This window comes from Centropristis striata, chromosome 5 (genome assembly GCF_030273125.1).
Source record: "Centropristis striata isolate RG_2023a ecotype Rhode Island chromosome 5, C.striata_1.0, whole genome shotgun sequence".
Classification (NCBI taxonomy): domain Eukaryota; kingdom Metazoa; phylum Chordata; class Actinopteri; order Perciformes; family Serranidae; genus Centropristis; species Centropristis striata.
The window spans coordinates 40,121,301-40,142,214 of NC_081521.1; the positions used below are offsets into that span (position 1 = coordinate 40,121,301).

The following is a 20,914-nucleotide window of genomic DNA, read 5'->3' on the forward strand; positions in this document are numbered from 1 at the left end:
TTGTTTGTTTGCCCTTTGGGCAACAAGGGCATTTCCCAGAATTCAACTTTCAAGATTCTCCATTCATTTGTCCAATAGACGAAATGAATGGAGGTCAATGGGACATGTTCACATGGCCTTACCCTGAATTTTGTGCAGCAGTGATGGATGTTGGACACACATGCATGTGTTGTTTCTACATATATTGGAACACTTTTAGCACCCAGCCATATCAAAATTCAAGAATTGTGTTTTTTGATGCACCCTAATGGGAGTCCATGTTCTGTTAAAAATAAAACAGTGAATTTATATGTGGATCTGCACAAAAACATCTTGTTTTTTTAAAAAATTAAATAAACTAAGTTAGCAGCATTTCAGAAAACTTAAATTCTTCCGAGAAGAGAAACTGAAAGTGAGTGAAAGACAAACAACACCACTAATTCAGCAGCTTAACCTCTTTTTCATTTTTATTGAGTTCATACCAAGAAGTTCAAGCTGGGACGAGATACACATCATAATTAACACTGTACAAAGGTTGATTTTTTTTATGTAGCCATAGGCTCGATCAGGTGAATACCTGTTGTTTTGTAATATTTAACATCCACACCCTCACACACACACGCACACACATCCACATACTCACACACCCACACAAACATATGTGCAGAAACAAACAAAATATTTGTCAGATGAATAACTCGCTCGTCTCCCAAACTACACCTCATGTGGTGAACTTATTAATTAAAGGTATGCAACACTCAAAACATGTTATGTAGTCACTAACAAGACCAAAATGGCATGCATTTACAAACACAGTTCCATTCATGACACTGTAAATAGTTTGCACATGCACCTTGCAATAGATTCATGATGATGTTGTCAAATCAATTCCATTTTTTGTGCTCACTTCTGCCTCGACAATACAATTAGAAGACTCATTGAACTGCATCATTGCTCATTTGAACTCCGTCCAGTCAGATCGTTCTTTAGGCCATGCAGTCTTTATGTTTTTAATTCTCACTGTAAAGTCTGGGAACTCCTATTAGACGGATGCTTTCTACTGCACTGTAATAAAAATGCCAGTAAAGAAGAGGAAAGCTCAGGGTCGTTAGAGTTCAGGAGTAGTAAATTTTAAAAGCAACCGCTGCTTTTGACAAATTGTCTTGGGTTTCTCTTCTTCTGTATTTGACACACACACACAACTTTACTCTCCTCTTTTACCTCTCTAAGTCTGGAAAGAAAAAACACACCGCAGTTCCTGTTTCATGTGGTTGTTCAGCAACTGTGCTTTCATAGTTCACATGACACAAGATGGGCAGGAGGAGGTTTCCCCCCAGGCAATAAGGGGGGCAAAACTGGAATTGCGAATTTCTTTACATGAGCCAGAACACGTTAGTGCATGAGATTATTTGCATACAAATGTCAAGAAACTTAAGACACCATTGCCAATACGTTTCAACAAACAATTCAATAGAGACACAATTGCCAAGTATTTAAACAAACAACTGAATATAGTTCTTAACACTTGGTAGGAAAAATAGATTTTTACATTGTAAAGAAAGATCCAAAGTACTCAGGGAAACATTCAAAAGACGCAGCAAATCACAGCCAAGTCAACCATGCAGGGTTTTAGAGAGACAGAGAGACTCTTCACCACCTCTATATCTCTCTACACAGTAAAATTCAGTCTTTATTGAGATTTAGTTGCAAGGCATCTTTCCTCCTCGTCTTCTTCTTCTGTTTCTTCGTCCCTGGCGTGAGGGACAGAGGTCAGCAGCAGAGTGTCGGCGTGAACTTCTTCATCATCCGACTGGATCACAGGTGTGTCGACTCCTCCCCCGCTGGTGTCGCTGGAGCCAGATGATGTTGAGGACATGCGAGACTTTGAACTGCGGTGAACTTCGTCTTGCCGTTTTAAAGGCGCCCGTTCCCTATACACAACCTCTGCATCTTCATCCTCCTCGTCCTCTTCTTCCTCCTCAGCCTCTGTAAACAGAAACTGTGAGAACACGTCTGCGCCTGTTTGGGAAGAGCCGCTTTCACATCAAAGCAGTCTCAAAATGTATTGATAGACACGCTGAATTGCCGAAATTGGCTCAACAACTCAGCAACTCTTTTCATTTTAGATGACTCTCCTGATTTATGGTGACACTAGAACAGAAACGGAAAAAATTGAAAAGAGATGATTCATTAGATGGTTCGATTGAGGCAAATTAAAGAAACTACAAGAAGAGTTATTAGTCTCTTGACACTGAAGATGTGACTTTGATCAGTTTCAACTGAAATGTTATACAAACTTTACAGAACTGTTTACTGTCCAGTAAAGGCACCTAAAATGTTTATTTTACATAAAATTTTTTTTTTTTTTTTAAATATACACTACTGGTCAAAAGTTTTAGAACACACCAACTTTTCCAGAATTTAATTGAAAATTATGCAGTTTAATGTCTCAGTGTACTCTGAAATTAATGCACATTTGCAACATTTAAAATTCTTTATTGAGCATGATAGTGTTTGAAAGTAAAAAAAGATTCAAAATCACATTTTATGTTGGACTAAAGGACTAAAAAAAGACACAAAATGACTAAAAGAAGACACCAAAAAACACAAAATGAACAAAAAAAGACACATGAAAAGAATTCAAAAATGCATAATTGTACATTATTTTCCAGTTTTGGTTAAGCTTACCTTTTTTTATTTACCTCTGGCAGTTCACCACTTACCTTTGTACCCTTTCGAGCTGTTTTTGACTTGAACTGCTTGAATTTCAATAAAAAACTGGAAAAATTGGGGTGTTCTAAAACTTTTGACCGGTAGTGTATATATATATATATATATATATATATATATATATAAAATTCCACATTAATCCTACGTGCTAATATAATACAGCACAATGCCTCTGGGGCTGTTTTATTATTAAAAAATATACACATAGTGTCCAAGTAACAAAATGTACAAACTTGTCTGATTGCACCTGAGGTAACAATAAATATGATTCATAGAATAAGGAATGATAATGAGAGTCTTGATTCTTAATCATTTAGGTTTTGGCGCATTATTGACATGTTAATTGGTCTACCTTTGTAAAATCTGGATGTTAAAAGTGGTTACATTGAAGGTGGAGTATGCGATTCTGGAGCATGATGGTGGATTCCTGAGTCTTTTTCCTTGGCTGTTAATTACTGACGCTTTAGGCTGCTGTGGCTTATTCCCAATTCTTCAAATATTGTCAAATACCCAGATATAAAAAATCTTTCCTTCCACATGCCATCACACTGTACAATAACAAATAATAGTCTGGTTCATTACATACAGTCGCTATGCACTTTATGTGTTTTTATTCACATTGTTCATTGCACCTTATTTATTTCACGGCACCAACATTTTTATACTGTATATTCATATTTATTCTGCACTGGAATTCTACTCCTTAATACATACTCCTTCTTTAGACACTTTATTTTTTATTGTATTTTTATATGTTATTGCTTGAAGTATGCCTAGGTTGTTCTATCTATCTATCTATCTATCTATCTAGCTATCTAGCTACCTAGCTACCTAGCTACCTATCTATCTATCTATCTATCTATCTATCTATCTATCTATCTATCTATCTACCTACCTACCTACCTACCTACCTATTAGTGTTCTGTCCCTACTACCAACCCAAAGCGTTCATATTGAAAGGTCAGCCGATGAGACTCAACAATCAACTATCTTTCTTTCCTTTAACCCATTGAAGCCTGGAGAGCGGATATGCAGTTTTGTAGTATTTGTATAAGCTCTCAAATACTCTTTGAATTTCATTTCTATCTGCTACAGAGGCTGAAAAATCTATTATTTAGTAGAAGAGTTGACACTTCTGTTGAATTTCCAGAAAAACTTCAGGTTTTAGGGGCTGATTTTAAAATCGCCCAGAGGTTTTACAGGCTTTTCAGGCCTCAATGGGTTAATGGCTTTAGAACAGCTGATTACGACCCAGAGGTCATCAGTGCACCTGGTAGAGGAGATGCTAGTGGTCCGTCATCTGATCCTGATCCTGAGTTCAGGAACACATCGAGGGCCTCCTGGTCCGAGATGTCCATCAGGTCCATCTGCTCCAGGACGTCCACGTTCACCTCCATAGAAGAGATGCTTCCCATAGGGGCTGCGTATACAGGCAGAACAGCATTACATGAAACACAATGTCCAATAATTTGGTAAACCGAGCAAAGCAGATTTAACCCTATAAAGCCAAGTGTATCATATTTGATACACAAGTTTTTGAGACCTAAACATCATCAGTGTGATATTTTTTTCCTGAAAAACCTGATGTATACATGTGTTGAAGAAAAAAAAAACTGAGCACAAAATTGCACAAAAATACAAGATATAGCAAAAATGATATGCAGATTCCACTGGTGGATCAGTCATTGCTGCATGAAAACTTCATATCAGCAGATGTATGATGTTGTGTTATATGGAAAAAAATATTTTGCATGTTTGAGGAAAATGTTAAAAGAAAGTAAAGTCTTAAAAGGTTAAAAATGTTGGGTTTTATATGTTTTTGTTAGTTCAAGAAAAACAAACTGTGACCAACAAATTGCACAAAAAGAACTGATGTATCAAATATGATACAAATTAAAATCATATATGCCTATTGTTTTTAGATTTTTTTTTTTTAAATGATCTGTCAGCAGGTTCAATAAACACTCCAGTTTAAAAAAAAAAAGAATTTTCTGGCAATTATTTAATGGTTCAGGCTTTATAGGGTTAAAACAGTTGCCCATAACTTTCAAACTATTTCACTCACGTTTCCTGCAGTCGACCTGCAGGTGAGCCGAGGGCAGGTAGTTGTCCACATCATGCTGGTAAACCTCTTCAAAAAAGCGCTGTCTCTCCCTCAGCTTCAGGTGCTGGGCAGACTCGTTGTCTAACACCCGCTGAGAGTTGTCTGTCTCCGCTGATCACCCCAACAACACACATACAAAAAAACACACACAATTACCATTCATTTCAGGGCTCAGGGTGCATATGAAGGCGTTAAAGTTTCCCAGCGTCTGACAGGAATGCATTCGGCAAAGCTACCAAAAGCTTTGGTTATTAAATCACAGGTATTAAAAAAACAAACATGTCTTATCGTCTCCTAATATAGGCTGCAGGCCTTTCTTTGTGTTTCTTTTGCCTAACCTATAACTGTCACGTAACAAGTTTAATTCACTAATCCGATAGAAAAGCAGAAAACACCCAATAAACGGTCGACTGAATATTTATCAGTTGCTAAGATGTTGTCATGTTTGATGTGAAGAGATTTTGCCAAACAAGAATAAATTGGAGCCCAGTAGATGAGCTCTATTGTATTGTTGAGGCGGAAATAATTGCCATAATTGTATGAGTAGCCAGCTGTCAAATACAGCCTATGATATACAGACATTTAATCTCTATATTTATTTTTTCCCCTTTAACTACTCCTTTCTTTTCCTTTCTCATTCTCTGTACCTTTTCATCAGCCCTTTCTATAATGGCATGATATTAGTCTGACCTCTAGTGGTCGTGATGAAAAACACATGAAGTCTGAAGATTAATTTAACAACAAATGAAGATTTCCTAGCATTGAATATCTGCTTGAATATCTGCTGCAACTTTGAAGTGGTAAAGTGTGAAGAACTGCCCAAAACTAAAACAATTTTAACGTTACATTACATTGTGCATGCCATGTGCATGTGTGTGGAGCAAGGTTATAATAGTTTTGGATTTTTCATTAGTTTTAGTTTTAATTTCGTTGTGAATTTTTGTTTTCAAATTCAGTTAGTTTTAGCTAGTTTTTAGAGTGAGTTTTCTAGTTTTAGTTTATTTTTTATTTTTTGAAAATGCTTAGTTTTAGTTTAGTTTTTATTAGTTTTAGTGTTAGTTTTAGTTTTTTTGTAATGGGCTATGTGTTGGGTGCGAGATTCAAAGTGGTCATAATAAATGTTTCCTTTATTTCCTTTGGTTTATCATCTCAGCCCCAATAAGGTTATTAACTGTTTTGAATTTTGGTTCTAGTGTAAACATCCCAGTCTCAGTAAACATATTCACCATGTGTTGCATGTTCAAATAGAAACACTGAATTATGAATGAAAAAAGTTGACAAAAACGAAAACTAAGGACATTTCCACAATAATTTTAGTTAGTTTTGTAACCACGCAATACAGTTTCAGTTAGTTATCGTTTTTTTAAAAAACTCTAGTTTTTATTTTTATTTCAGTTAACGAAAATGTTTTTTCAATTCTAGTTTTTGTTATTTCGTTAGTTTTCGTTAACTATAATAACCTTGCTGTGGAGACGTACCTGGCTACAATCTTAGTATGGGTCATGGATGTTGGTTCATGTGCCAAAATAATGGATGTTTTTGACAGGTTGGCTTTTGACAGGTAATTGGGTGTTGGTGTTGGATTGGAGTGTGTTGTCAGCATGCCCCTTTACTCAGGCATCATCTTTAAGCTGCAATTACTCCTTGCTTGGCATTTGCAGACTCATGTATGGGCAAGACTGGAACAAAAAAAGCAAGAGTCAGCTGTTGCAAACCTTGCAAATCTCTGAAGATCCCCAAGCTAGCAATGCGTGACGTTACTGGGATTTTTATTTTAATGCGTGACATTGCAGACATGTTATGAGAAACAAGCGAGCGTCTGTCCTGAGGTCTACCTCCAGCATCGACCTCTGCCATGCTGACCAGCGGTGGTTGTGTAACTGTGCTACATCATCCTCAGCACACATTGTGCCTTCTCTCATCGGGCTGACACTTTGACTCATGTCACCAGTGTTTAATGTTTGTGAGAGTGTGTATTAATACAGGGCAAGCATATTCTCATAAGCTGTATTTGCATGTGTGATCTATTGCATTAGCATGCATGCTTTTGTGTTTATAGATCGATAGATAGATAGATAGATAGATAGATAGATAGATATATAGATAGATAGATAGATAGATAGATAGATAGATAGATAGATAGATAGATAGATAGATAGATAGATAGATAGATAGATAGATAGATAGATAGATAGATAGATAGATAGATAGATAGATAGACTTTTTTTATCCCAAGCTGGGAAATTACAGTGTAGCAGCAGCATTACACACAGAGACAATAACAACACAATTAAATAATTAAATAAAAAGAAACAACCTAGGCATACTTCAAGCAATAAAATATAAAAATACAATAAAAATACAATAAAAAATAAAGTGTCTACAGAAGGAGTATGTATTAAGGAGTAGAATTCCAGTGCAGAATAAATATGAATATGCAGTATAAAAATGTTGGTGCCGTGAAATAAATAAGGTGCAATGAACAGTGTGGTTCTCACTGCGGTTGTCACAGCAGTCCGGTATTCAAGTACAATAAAATACAATAGAATAAAATAAAATAAAATACTGAGATAGCATAAATAAAAACAACAATAGAAAAAAACACAGAATAGAACAAGAACACTTAAGAAGTTAAAAAAAGAACATCAGTTGGTAGGATGGTTGACAAGATGATGGTAATAATTAAACTGGTGATATGATGCAACAATGCTATATTGACAGTATATAATAATAATAATAATAATAATAATAATAGTACAGTATTTAATATATATAATATAATATAATATGTAATAATAGATAATAAACAATATAAAAATAAAATGAAAAATATAAATAAAGTAATTACAAGTAAAATAATATAATATATAATAATAATACTATATAACAATAATAGTAATAATAATAATAAATAAGGCCGGTATAATAATAATAGTAGTATATTCCAGTATATAGTAATGATAGTAATGGCAGCAACAGTATATATAATAATAATAATAGTAATAATATTAATAACATAGCAAAGTGTCGTGCGTAGATTTAGTGCATGCATGCTTTTGTGTATATATGCGCTTAATGCTCATTTCGACACCCAGTGTGTTGTCAAGCTTCCATGACTAACATGTTTACATGTTTACATGTTTACATGTTTACATGTTTATGCTACCAGCAGAGGGATCCTGCATGCACAGTGACAACATTCACATTACAATCTACAGAGCGTTTGAGTGCGACTTTTCCCCTTTTTGAGAACAAACACATTGGTGTGACCCGGCCTTTCTCTTCAGACAGCTCCATCTCTGGAGACCCAGCAAGTCAATCTGTCAGTCACTCTCCCACAGCCCTGGAGGGGTGTGTGTGTCCACTACCATGCACTAACGACAGCCTTTTATTCTGTCATTCAAGCTGTCTGTGGAGGCTGCAAACCACTCTGCGGTTCACAGTCCCTCTGGCTGATATTTCAGATATGGAACTGGGAATGCAGTCAATGATATAGAGCTTGCAGTGTTGTTAAGAATAAACTGGTGTCCACACATGAATGTAAATAATGTGATTGTGACTAATAACAAATTGGAGAAACTTGATATCGAGGATCATGCTGAGATATTTATTTTTCTGTGGGTATTGGTATTCATGGCATCAGACCACCAAACCCTGAGCTATTGGGTTATCTGGGGATTTTTTTTTGTACCTAATATTAAAAAAAATACTTAACCCTATAAAGCCAAGTGTATCATATTTGATACACAAGTTTTTGAGACCTCTAAATCATCAGTGTGACTTTTTTTTTTCTTGAAAAACCTGATGTATACATGTGTTGAAGAAAAAAAAATATAAACACCAGATGTAGCCCAAATAATTTGCAGGTTCCACTGGTGGATCCATCATTGCGGCATGAAAACTTCATATCAGCAGATGTATGATGTTGTCTTATTTGGAAAAAAAATATTTTGTATGTTTGAGAAAAATTTTAAAAGGAAAGTCAAAGTTTAATTGGTTAAAAATATTTTAAGGTTGCACGAAAAGACCCGGTGTATCAAATATGATGCAAATTAGAATTCATACATGCAAATTGATATTGATTTTTTTTGTTGTTGTTGTTTGTTAGCAGGTTCAATAAACATAAATAGAATTTTCTGGCAATTGTTTCATGGTTCAGGCTTTATAGGGTTAATTGAAATCCCACTTTGCATTACAGTCCTAGGGTCAAGCATGCAATCTATTTTTGGTCAAGAAGTTTGTTTTTTGGCAATTTTCTGTTCAGCTTCTGGACCATCTGCAGAGCAAGTAAATGCACCATTCGCCTTGGTGTATGATTGTACTGATTATTTTCTTGATTGGTTGTGTGGTTGGTAAAATATTTAAACCAAAATACATCAAAATATTTCATAATTTTCCACACCAGCAACAAAAAATGGGTTAGGAAAGAAAAAAGCACCAACTAAACTGATTTTGGAGAAGCTGAAATCATCAAATGATTGTCATTGTTGCTTAAAAATGTCAAACTATTAATATATTATTGTTGTTCAGATTTGTTTTTATGTCAACTGACTAACTGTTGCAGATCTGATCATTAATAAATCATCAATAAGACCATTTGCCACTGCCCCAGCCAGTGGCGGTTCTAGACCAGTTTTACTGTGGGGGCCAAGGAGGGGCCAGTGTTTAATCAGAGGGGCACATTAGCACATGAAAAAATGGCAAAGATTATATTTAAGCATTCAAAATCTTTGAATGTCTTGAAAAAGACACAAAATGACCAAAAAAGACACAAAATGAGAAGACAGAATAACAAAAAAAAACCCACAGAAGACATAAAAATGACAAAAAAAGACACAAAATGACCAAAAAAAGAAACTAAATAACTAAAACAGACACAACAACAGATACAAAATTACCAAAAAAAAGACACAAAATGACTTACAAAGACATGAAAAGGATTCAAAAATGGACAAAATAGCCCTATAAGACTCCATAGAGTTAAACTATTATACAATGTACACATTCTGGGTTCCTTTTGTGTACAATGAGATGTTGTTTGAACAAAAAAAAGGTAAGAAATGTTCCATTGTTCATCGTTATAAATTGATCATTTTATTATTAATTTGACACAGGGGCCACAGCAGGGGCCAAAGGCTTCTTCACAGGGGCAGTGGCCCCTGGAGGCCCCTGTGTAGAACCGCCACTGGCCCCAGCCGTGTTATATCACAACAGCGTGACAGGGTTACTCATGACCATTTTCTTGCATGGCATGTGGCACAGCAGATCAAAGTACGTCATCATATCTGATGTACTATTTAGGGAAACCATTGGCCTCAACATGCCAAACTGCCAAAAAAACCCTTCCATGCTATCTCATTGATCATCCAGCAGTCATGATTCGGTAGCAGTGGGTAGCTGAAGACAAATAAACCACCTTCTACAGGCTGTTACAGGCTCCTGATGATAAAATCACACAGCTTACATAAACTCCAGCTTTCCTTTCTGACCTTATAGAGTTGTCTCTTCCTCTCTCTCCTCTCTGAGAATGCTTCTCTTCCTCTCTCTCTCTCTTTGTCTCTTTCTTTAAAAGTCAGATTTTGCTACTCAAGTTGCCAGTGGACATGCCCAACCCACGCACAAGCTCAGCATGTTTCCATCTGTCTGCCCCAGCGTGGGAGAAAAACATGTATGTAAAAGGCTGACTCATCCACATAACCTCTGAGTTTTCTACCATCCTGCTGTGCAAGACGTGTAGGAGGTCGCCATGCAAATTGGTTAAGGTTACATTACTACCATTCTCTGTGTGAGACCCAGATGGTGTTCATAGCCTCTGAGGGGGAATCCCTTGCTTTTGACAGGGGTTATTAACCACCAACAATCCTTATGTGGCTCATCAAGTAAAGTCTTTTTTTTCCCACTTTGAATCACATATAAGTTTAACCCATAAGAACCCATGGTGACACCTGTGTAACAAACATTGGTAACACTTTACAATAACCATCATTTATAAATGGTAAACAGATAGTTTATTAACGTTTAATCATCATTTATAAACCGTATATAGGCAATTTATAATGGTAAACAGAAAATGTATTAATGTTGAACTATAATTCATAAATGCCAAATAGATGGTATATTAATATCAGTTGATAGTTACTTTACCATTAACAAACAATGACATTATAGTTATTAGTTTATTAATAGTTTTGCACTCATTTTAACATTTTTTACACCATATTAAGTGTGTTAATGATTTTGAAATCATTCATATACCTTGAAGAAATTGGTTTAAAACATTTAACGATTAAATATGTATGTAAATGGTTTATAAACAATCTATAAACATCACTTAGATGGTTATTGTAAAGTGTTACCCAAACATTTTAAATCTTCTAGAATCTCCCATATTCAGCTTTTTTGCTTTTTAGCTAACTTCAAAACGCTTATTTTTTGTTACAAGACTAAGTTTAAACCCATTTAACAATTCTACTCCGTTAATAGGGAACTGAACAAATTAAAGTCACAATTTCGATATATGTTATGGAGATGCAAACAAAAAGGCAAATAGTTATTTGTTTTTATTAATGATTTATTCTTATCTTGTTACTTAAAAATGAATCAGAAAAATAATTTATTGTTAAACAGCACTATTAATGTCACAATTTTGATAAATGTTGTGGAGATGCAAAGAAAAAGGCAAATTTGTATCTCTGTACGCAGAAAATGTCTAGTTTTTTTATTTTAAAATAAGAAATATCATAAACATAAATACCATAAATGCCTAATGTATCGTTTATGTCACATCACAGATCTTTGACATTTAGAGGTAGTATTTAACCCTATAAAGCCTGAACCGTGAAATAATTGCCAGAAAATTATATTTTTTAAAAACTTGAGTATTTATTGAACCTGCTGACAAAAATAAATAAATAAATTTGCATATATGAATTCTAATTTGTATCATATTTGATACATCAGGTCTTTTTGTACAATTTGTTGCTCACAGTTTGTTTTTCTTGAACTAACAAAAACATAAAACCTAACATTTTTATCCTATTAAGACTTTCCTTTTAACATTTAATTCAAATATGCAAGAAAAAAATTATTTATCTGCTGATATGAAGTTTTCACCCAGCAATGAACCTGTATCATTTTTGCTACATCTGGTATTTTTGTGCAATTTGTTGCTCAGTTTGTTTTTTTTAATCTCCAACACATGTATACATCAGGTTTTTCAGGAAAAAAAATATCAGTTATCGAGAGTAGAGGTCTCAACAACATGTGTATCAAATGTGATACACTTGGCTTTATAGGGTTAAAAACTTGTTCTGTGGTATATCCCCCATACGTTTCCTTTAAGGATAAATAGGTCTGGGTTCTTATGGGTTAAGTCTCTCAGAGGCAGTCCAAAGGAAAGAAAACTTATCGTGAGAAAATGAAACCTGCATCAAGTATGGTTGGAACAGAGATTGAACTGACTGCCAGTAAAATGATGCTCGAGACAAGTTAGTGCAAGGGTCGGTGAGCAAGTCTGATGAAATAGTCCTGGCAACCCATGCTATTGTTATAGGCGGCTGCTTTACCCTTATCTTGGCCACAAATTAGGCGTTCAGATCACAAGTGATTTACTGTCGACAGGTCATGGCACAGAAAACGGCTGTGATGGTTGTTACACAGCAAAATCAGGAGTGTTAATTCAACTCACAGGGAGTTAAATTTAACACTTTTTCTGAGTTTATATAGTTCTCACGGATTCTGAGTTAAAATTACACTTTGAAAAGTGTTAATATTTTAACTCTTTAATAGTGTTAAATATTTGACACCCTTGGTGTTGTTTTATGGCACCACATAAGTGCACTTTTAACTCCAAATTGTGTGTTAATTAGAGTGTTAATTTTTAACATACATCGTGTTTTTTTACGACACATTAAAGTGTATTTTCAACGCTAAAATTGTGTTATTCTCTTTCACTGTGAGTGTTAATTTTTAACATACATTGTGTTACTTTGACACATTAAAGTGTATTTTTTAACCCTAAAATCATGTTATTTCCTTTCACTAATGTGATGATAAACATTCATTGTTTTGTTTTACGATACATTAAAAGTGCGTTCTGTCTTCAGCCGAACATACAAGTCACAAAATCTGAAAATCAACTCCAACTGAAGTGAATCTAACTCAGGTGTTAACATGTAACTCGCTTGTGTTAAAGTGTTAAAACAACTCCAAAATCAACACCCACTAACTCAAAATGATTAACACTGAAAAAACAACACTACAGATTTTGCTGTGTAGGTAGGAGAGGAGAGGAGAGGAGAGGAGAGGAGAGGAGAGGAGAGGAGAGGAGAGGAGAGGAGAGGAGAGGAGGAACCAGGCAAATCTGCTGGTTCAACACTGATTAACCTGATGTATTGTATGTCTATGAGTGCTGACAGTGCACTAAAACACATCATGGCTTTGTTACAACCACTGACAGTAAAAACAATATTATTTGAAAAGAAAACCATAGAATTAATAATTCAGTATGACTGCTTTGTGCAAAAAGTGGCCCTGGCAGTGTCTTACATCTCAAACTCATTCTGCTGATGATTATCCTGGGACACAGTAGACGTGTTGTTAGTCTTACCACTGCATAACAAGATCCAGGAATTATAATGGTCGTCTACAGCAGTAGTTCTCAACCTTTTTGAGTCGCGACCCCCAATTTAACATGCATGTTGTCCGTGACCCCCACTCACTGAACACAATCTCACAAGCACAGTTATGATCACCCAAAAAAGAAACAAAATGACCAAAAAAAGGAAACAAAATGAGCAAAAAAGACAAAAATTGACCACAAAATGATCAAATACGACAAAAATGAGCAAAAAAGACACAAACTGACCAAAAAAAGACACAAAATGACCAAAAACGACACAAAATGACAAAAAAGACACAAAAATGACTAAAAAAAGACACAAAATGTCCATAAAAGGAAACAAAATGACCAAAAAAGACACAAATTGACCACAAAATGACCAAAAGCAGACACAAAATGACCAAAAAAAGACATTAAGTGACCAAAAAGACTAAAATACATGAACACTTTAACACAGTGGAGACAGAGCTGACTTCTAAAATGATTTGGCGACCCCCAGAAATCATCTCGCGACCCCAATTGGGGTCCCGAACCCCAGGTTGAGAATAGCTGGCCTACAGTATGAAGGCTACTTGTCATAGATGAGCACCAGGCTATGCGTACAGTAATGCTATAATGTTACAACGACATTTAACATGCTCACAAAGTCATTATAAGTGTGATTGTTCTGGTAGTTTTAATAGATTTTGATTTAATAGGCTAATAACGTATGTATGCTCCAGAGACGGACCTTCCACTTTATCAACTCAAATTCTGCCCGTGCAAAACTCAACACCAGGGGTCTGTTAAAATAATTGATTATTTTCTATTTTCCTCATCTCCATGGTCATCAAAGGTAAATCCCTTTCCCCATATCAAATGACATTAATCCACTCTGAAATGCATGCTTTGCTGCTCACTGATATTGCTACTATTCATAATTTTGTTTGAGTTGGCCTCATGAATGTGAGGCCAAAAGAGGGAATTGTTAAAATAATTGATTATTTTCTATATTTGTAAATGATTTTATGCTTGATTTCTGCTTCTCTGTTTGACTCCCTGGTGTCTGACTCTGTGTGTGACTATCAGGTCAGCCTTGGTAAATATCTCTATGCATTTATATTTATCAGGCAATATGATTTTGATACAATGATTATGATTGTGTGTTAAAGTTATAACATATATTTCATTGTCTGTTTTATATTTTTTAGACTTTTAGAATCTATGTGAGACAGTAAAAATGCTTTGGCTCTGTAACACATAATATCTTTGTGAGAGATAACAAGGCAGGAGGTTTTTGTTGAATGTTCTGGAGAAGAGGCCAGCTCTTCATTTCCCCATCAACGATCTGCGCAGAAAAATGGTGAGGTTTTTTCTGTTGGTGACAGATTATCAATTTTCAAGGTTTCCTCATGCACTTTTTCTAACAGGTCACAACAGTCTGCTGGTCAGTGGAACCACATTAACAGAATGTTTGCTGGTCCTCAGGGACTCCTGGCTCTGGGGTTTGTGCTGGCTTAAGCAGCATTATTTCATTATAGTCAGGCGGCTTAGGGCCAGATTTAAGAATAAAGGGGACACGTCGGACAAAAGCACCAAATTTTTTCCACATGCTCTCTATCACCATAGGTTTAAATTTTTGGTAGGAGCCACTTCATCAAGATTGTGGATCGGAGATGGCACCCATATAAAGCCTATGAGAACCAATTTATCTTCCAATCCACTTAAAAGGTCAATCTTGGTGTCAAAATATGCATTTTCTGGGTCAAGGAATCATTTTAAGCTATCGAGAATATCACTAGAGATCTGACATGAGATGAAAGCGTTCCCTTGTTTTTTTTTGAGCAGTGTACATTGCAGCTAATCCGCACTCTCCTGTGAACATGGATTCATTTTCAGCTCAGGATTCTCTGCTGCAGCACTTGAAGACCTACCAGTCTGGGTGAAAATGAACATATCTATTTGATCAAATAATTATCTAGTGATATTCTCAATAGGTTTAAATGATTCCTTGACACAGAAAATGTATATTTTGGCACCAAGATTGACCTTCTAATTGGCTTGGAAGATATAGAGTTTCTCATAGACTTTATATGGCTGCCATCTCCGATCCACACTTGATGAAGTGGCTCCTACCAAAAATTGAAACCTATGGTGATAGAGAGTATGTGGAAAAAATTTGGTGCTTTTGTCCGACGTGTCCCCTTTATTTGGCTAAGCCGCCTGACTATTAGAACAAAATGACATAACATGAATAAACGTGAATGATGTAATGTAAATAAAACCTGCATTGATTTATTCAGTAATTCCAGATAGATTTCCATTGCAAATGAGGGATGTTTAGCAAAGAAGACAACAACTCCAATGATCCCACGCTAATTTACAACATAATTAAATTCCATCAGAAATTACAAACAGGGTGTTTAGTACTGAACTCTATAGTGAAAACATCAAAGACAGGAATTCACTCTGACCTAAGACAAACTGCCAAGGCTTGTTAGCGACTAACTGAGTTAAGCTTTACAGTATTTCAAGAGCTCTGAAATTCCATAACACTTGTGATCTGTCACAGGACCTATGCCCCTTACCCAGAACCCCTTGCTCTATCTCAGCCCACACTGAACCATAATTACCTAGGGCTTATTGTTACATAATGCTGGCGCAATCCTTTAACTGCACACCCTACAACGCTGGACTCCTACTGGATTGTAGTGCCTGATTACGCAGCTTACCGCCTAGGTTGTGTGAACATGCATGTAGGATGTCTGAGTTGGCTGAGTTCGCAGGAAAGGAAGGAAAGAAAGAAGAAACGAGTTTGTTAAAGAAAGGAGAATGTGGTGTTATGCAACCTGAGCCTGCTGTGCATTATTCCCGGTATAAAGTAGCTGTAGTGTCAGTGATTTGAGGCAAAGAGCTTTACAGGGTCTGCTTGCCTCAGCTAAGTCTCACACTGACAAAAACAAGTATGCAATAACGTGCATTTTGTGTATTTTGTTGTGTGTTAAATAACACACACACACACTAAATGGAAGGAATTTAATTGGCTTTAGAAAGGCAAGAAAACCTTTCTTTTTTTATTTCTTTATCCTCTTTGCCGTGCACATTTCCGAACATCCTAATTATTTTTCCTTTAGACATTTGTATTGCTGCTAATAGGATCATTAGCATCTCTTTATGTCTAGGAATCTATAACTCAGATGTGAAGGTGGTGGGGGTGGGTGGTCCGGGGCCAGAGGTGACAGTTGAGCTGAAGCACATGATTTTTTTCATCCTTCTGATTATTCTTCTCCAGTCTGATCCTTTTGCCACCTCCACTGCTCTGCTCCCAGTAATCCACACTGTTAGTCTTTGAATTCCCATCCAAATATGACAAATTACACATCTGTCTCGGGTTGTTCTTATTCTGCCCCAGCATGCAATGTGCATTTATTTCTGTGTTTTCTTCTTTCTGGCTCCCGTATCAGCATCTTTTCAACGATGAAAACACTAAACTCTGAATACATGCGTCATTAGCCTCCCTCTGTCATTCTAATGGTGCAATCATACATCAAGAGTCTTGGGAACTGCAACGGAAGCAGGGAACAAATGTTCCCATTGAAGCAAAAAGTCACATGATGAAGCATTCACTCTCCCTGTGGCAAGTGGAAAGAAATCCCATGATCATCTTTCTGTTTTCACTGAACTGAGAGACTGGGGTTTATGTGTTTTAGAGAGAGCTAGTGAGGCGGTTGCACTGCATGGCCAGTCACATTTGACAGCCCATCCATCTCAAACTCCACCCTTCCTCTCTCCTGCAGCTCCTAATTCCCCGCGGGGCCCGGTGATGGTGTCACTGCCTCTCAGCAGTATACATCCACATCGTTTTAAGGTATAACTGCTATTATTTACCGAGCCAATCGCTCTCCTATGCTGGCCTCGTGGCCACAGCGATCCATCAAGCATAAATCATTTATGAGTGAGATCACTGCACCACAACAGCCACCTCCCCCGCCATGCTGCCCCACTCCACCCACCGCCCCCATGCACGTATCCATAAACACACAGCCTTGTAGTAGACAGTAAATCCTGACAAGTTAATTTACGATACCATTGTTCCACCTCTTTCCACTGCATCATAAACGTCCTACGTCATACTGCAAATACTTTGCATGAACACATAATTTAAATAAAGTCTACATCATTATTTTCCTCTTGCTGCTGCACTGCAAAAAATGTTTGTAGAAATTACAGTAAAACACTGTCAAATTGCATCAGAAATAAGGTGTAACATTTCAAATTGTATATTAGTGTAGTAGGCACTTAACCCTATAAAGCCAAGTGTATCATATTTGATACACAAGTTGTTGAGACCTCTACATCATCAGTCTGATATATTTTTTTCCTGAAAAACCTGATGTAAACATGTGTTGGAGATTTTAAAAAAACAACTGAGCAACAAATTGCACAAAAATACCAGATGTAGCAAAAATGATACAGGTTCATTGCTGGGTGAAAACTTCATATCAGCAGATAAATAAATTTTTTTCTGTGAGCAACAAATTGTACAAAAAGACCTGATGTACAAATTGATTTATTTTTTTTTGTCAGCAGGTTCAATAAATACTCAAGTTTTTAAAAAATATAATTTTCTGGCAATTATTTCATGGTTCAGGCTTTATAGGGTTAATTACCGTAAGTCAAGGAATAGTACACAACTTAAATTGTAAAAATATTTTTAAAAATGTATGTAAAATTAATGGAGAAATACCATGTCACAAAGACACAATTACCCTGAAAATAACCCCCACTGGATTATTCAGTCTAAATAACAGTTTTTTCCCCCTGATATTTATATTTAAGTTTACAGTAGGAAACCCACTCACTGTATTTTTAACGGTGAAGTTCTGGCAACCACAGCTGCCGGTATTTTACCGTAAATTAAACAGATTTTTTTTTTATAGTGTGCTGCTGCTGCTGCTCCTGCTTGGCTTTAGTATTTATATGTTTATCCTTATTGTATTATACTTATATTACTACAATTTTGAACTTATATTTCTTAGTTTGAGAACTTTTTAACATTATGTAATTCATTTATTATCTCTTTCATTTATCTGTTTCGTTTTTGCTTTTTTTGTTTTTGAGTTAATTTGCATGAAGAGATAGGTCCGTTTGAATTTTTCCTTGCGAAACTTAGTTTTTCAAAATGATGTATTATTGATCAAGGGGAAAATCTATCAAAACGGTTTATTCATTTTAAAAATGTTCTTTATCTGTTTTTTGCAAATGATGTCTTCAATTGTATGTCTAGTCTTTAATTCAATCAATCCCTCCGATTATATCTTGGACCTTGTCTGAGCACTTTCCCTGCAAGTGTCTGATCAGATTTTCTATTCCCAGGCCGTTGCCATTCCCATTCCCAAAGCCATTAAGGTACTTCACTCAGGGCTAAATGCAAAGATGACCTCCAGCCATTCCCACTGCTCCCGATTTAGGTCAGTCATAACAGGGCTTTCAGTAGCCTCCACAGAGCTCACATGTAGCGCCCTGCCTCTTGTCTGTACACATCAACAAACACTCACATGCACCCATGCACAGACACATTCATTAAAGCAGAAAGTAGCTTTGCAAAATAGCACAATATTCTCTTGACACGTAAACACAAAGGAACAGCTTTTGTGAACTTGTGCTCAATTAGAAAGCAAGACAATAGTTGTCTGGCAAGCTGTTAGCAGTTAGCCTGTCCTCTCTGCGTCTATATAAAGACCTCCTTCCTGTAGCTTAGTCAGACTCTAAGAAGTAGTTGTTATCCCTGACTGCGATTAAACCTCATCTGCATCAACAGAGTCACCATCAAGGCTGTCTGGCTCATTTAGTTTAAAAGAGAAGGCCTCTTTTATTTTAAGAATAAAAAAAACGAGGCCTTTTGGTTTAAGGCTGGACTGAGAAGTAAAAGAATAAACTGAATGTGTCTAATTTATAGTTGTGAGTTATAATATAGTTCATCCTCGGGGAAGAGTTTTCAATCGCATTTCCCACAGAAAATAATGGAGCAGTGATGCAGTACCTATTATACACACTGTGTAACATAAATAACATGCCGAAGAGCTAAAAATTAAATTGTCTCAGGTAACTGTAATAAAACTTTCCCTCCCAGCCATATGCAAAAATGTCCTTAGAGGCTGTATTGTGTAGGTGAATGTAATAAATACTGACCACACTGTAAAAAAAAACCCCGTCGTTTTTACAGTAAAAAACTGGCAGCTGTGGTTGCCAGAACTTTACCGTAATAAATACGGTGCAACTTTTTAAAATATTACGGTAAAAAGATATTGACACTGTTGATATCACGTTTAAGATTGCATTTATTCCATTTTTTACCGTATAAATAAAAGGTTTTTCCATCAAAAGAAATACTGTTTTGCCATATAATTGACAAGCAAATACTTTCTAAATGAAAATGCATAAATTAAAGATTTTACCATTAAATATTACAGTATATTTTTGTTAGAGATATGGTGTTTAGTACATTTAACAGTGAGACAAAGTACTTTTTACAAAAAATAAATGCAAAAATGACAGTGGCGGCTTGTATATATATTACATTAATTACATATTACAGTGTATTTTACACTGGAGTAATGTATTTTCCCCAAAACAAAACTGTAAAAAATACTGTTTTGGCTGATATATACATTTACGGTGTTTCATTGTTACTGAAACTGAATTAACCCATTTATCATTTTACGGTCTTTTACTGTCATGGTTTAGCAGTTTTTCACCGTAAAATCTACAGACATTTTTTACAATGTAAATAACATGTCGAAGAGCTAAAAATTAAATTATCTCCTATAAAGAGGTAACTGTAATAAAACTTTCCCTCCCAGCCATATGCAAAAATGTACTAAGAGGCTGTATTGTATAGGTGAATGTAATAAATACCGACCAAAATGAAAACAAAGTGTTAAATTACAACAACAATGTGGAGTAAATTGCTACACAGGACATTAAGTTACAATATAATGTACAGTACTGTAAGTCTGCTTGGTTCCACTTCCACTTCAGCTCAAACTCTGTTGGTTACTTACATGCCAGACGCTTGTTGTGGTTGGTTGACCCAGTAGACGACATGATCCAGTGGATGTGGGACTGGTTGAAGAGAGTGTTTTGCCTTTAAGTGTGTGTGTATTTTTCTCCTCCCCTCCTGTCAAGGCTCCAGGACAGGATGCTGGTGTGTGTAGTGGCTGGTCATCTAGTCATTGCATCTCTTGACTTTGGCACCAGGATTTATCAAAGATAGTACACTAACATTATACTTATATCCTCTCCTTTCTTCTCTTTCTTCTACTCTGCTCTGCCTTTTAGCTGTGAATCGCCAGCTCCCTCCCCCCCCTTTCTGATCGCCTTTGCTGTTCTTTCTAGGATTTCCCTCTCACTGCTTCACACTCTCATCTCGGCTGCCTCTCTGTGTCTCACACACACACACACACACAGACACACACACTCTCTTGCTCTCTCTGTCAGAC

General features: G+C 36.1%; 1 protein-coding gene across 1 annotated transcript; it reads right to left on the reverse strand.

Annotated features, from left to right (window-relative positions):
* Positions 1–1,618: 1,618 nt before the first annotated feature.
* Positions 1,619–20,703, reverse strand: LOC131972146 (dysbindin-like). The gene is made up of 4 exons (XM_059333926.1): positions 20,477–20,703; positions 4,775–4,924; positions 3,980–4,129; positions 1,619–1,965 (listed from the first exon to the last, which is right to left on the reverse strand). The coding sequence occupies exons 1-4, from the start codon at positions 20,517–20,519 to the stop codon at positions 1,670–1,672; spliced, it is 639 nt and encodes a 212-aa protein (XP_059189909.1). The 5' UTR covers positions 20,520–20,703; the 3' UTR covers positions 1,619–1,669.
* Between the last annotated feature and the right edge of the window lie 211 nt (positions 20,704–20,914).

Bases quoted from the DNA above. Each gene is read 5' to 3' on its own strand.
- LOC131972146 (XM_059333926.1), bottom strand. From the start codon at position 20,519: ATGTCGTCTACTGGGTCAACCAACCACAACAAGCGTCTGGCAT. The intron at 4,925-20,476 runs GTAAGTAACCAA...TGGGGTGATCAG, and splicing joins CCACAACAAGCGTCTGGCAT to CGGAGACAGACAACTCTCAG. The intron at 1,966-3,979 runs GTGCACTGATGA...TTCTGTTTACAG, and splicing joins ACTAGCATCTCCTCTACCAG to AGGCTGAGGAGGAAGAAGAG.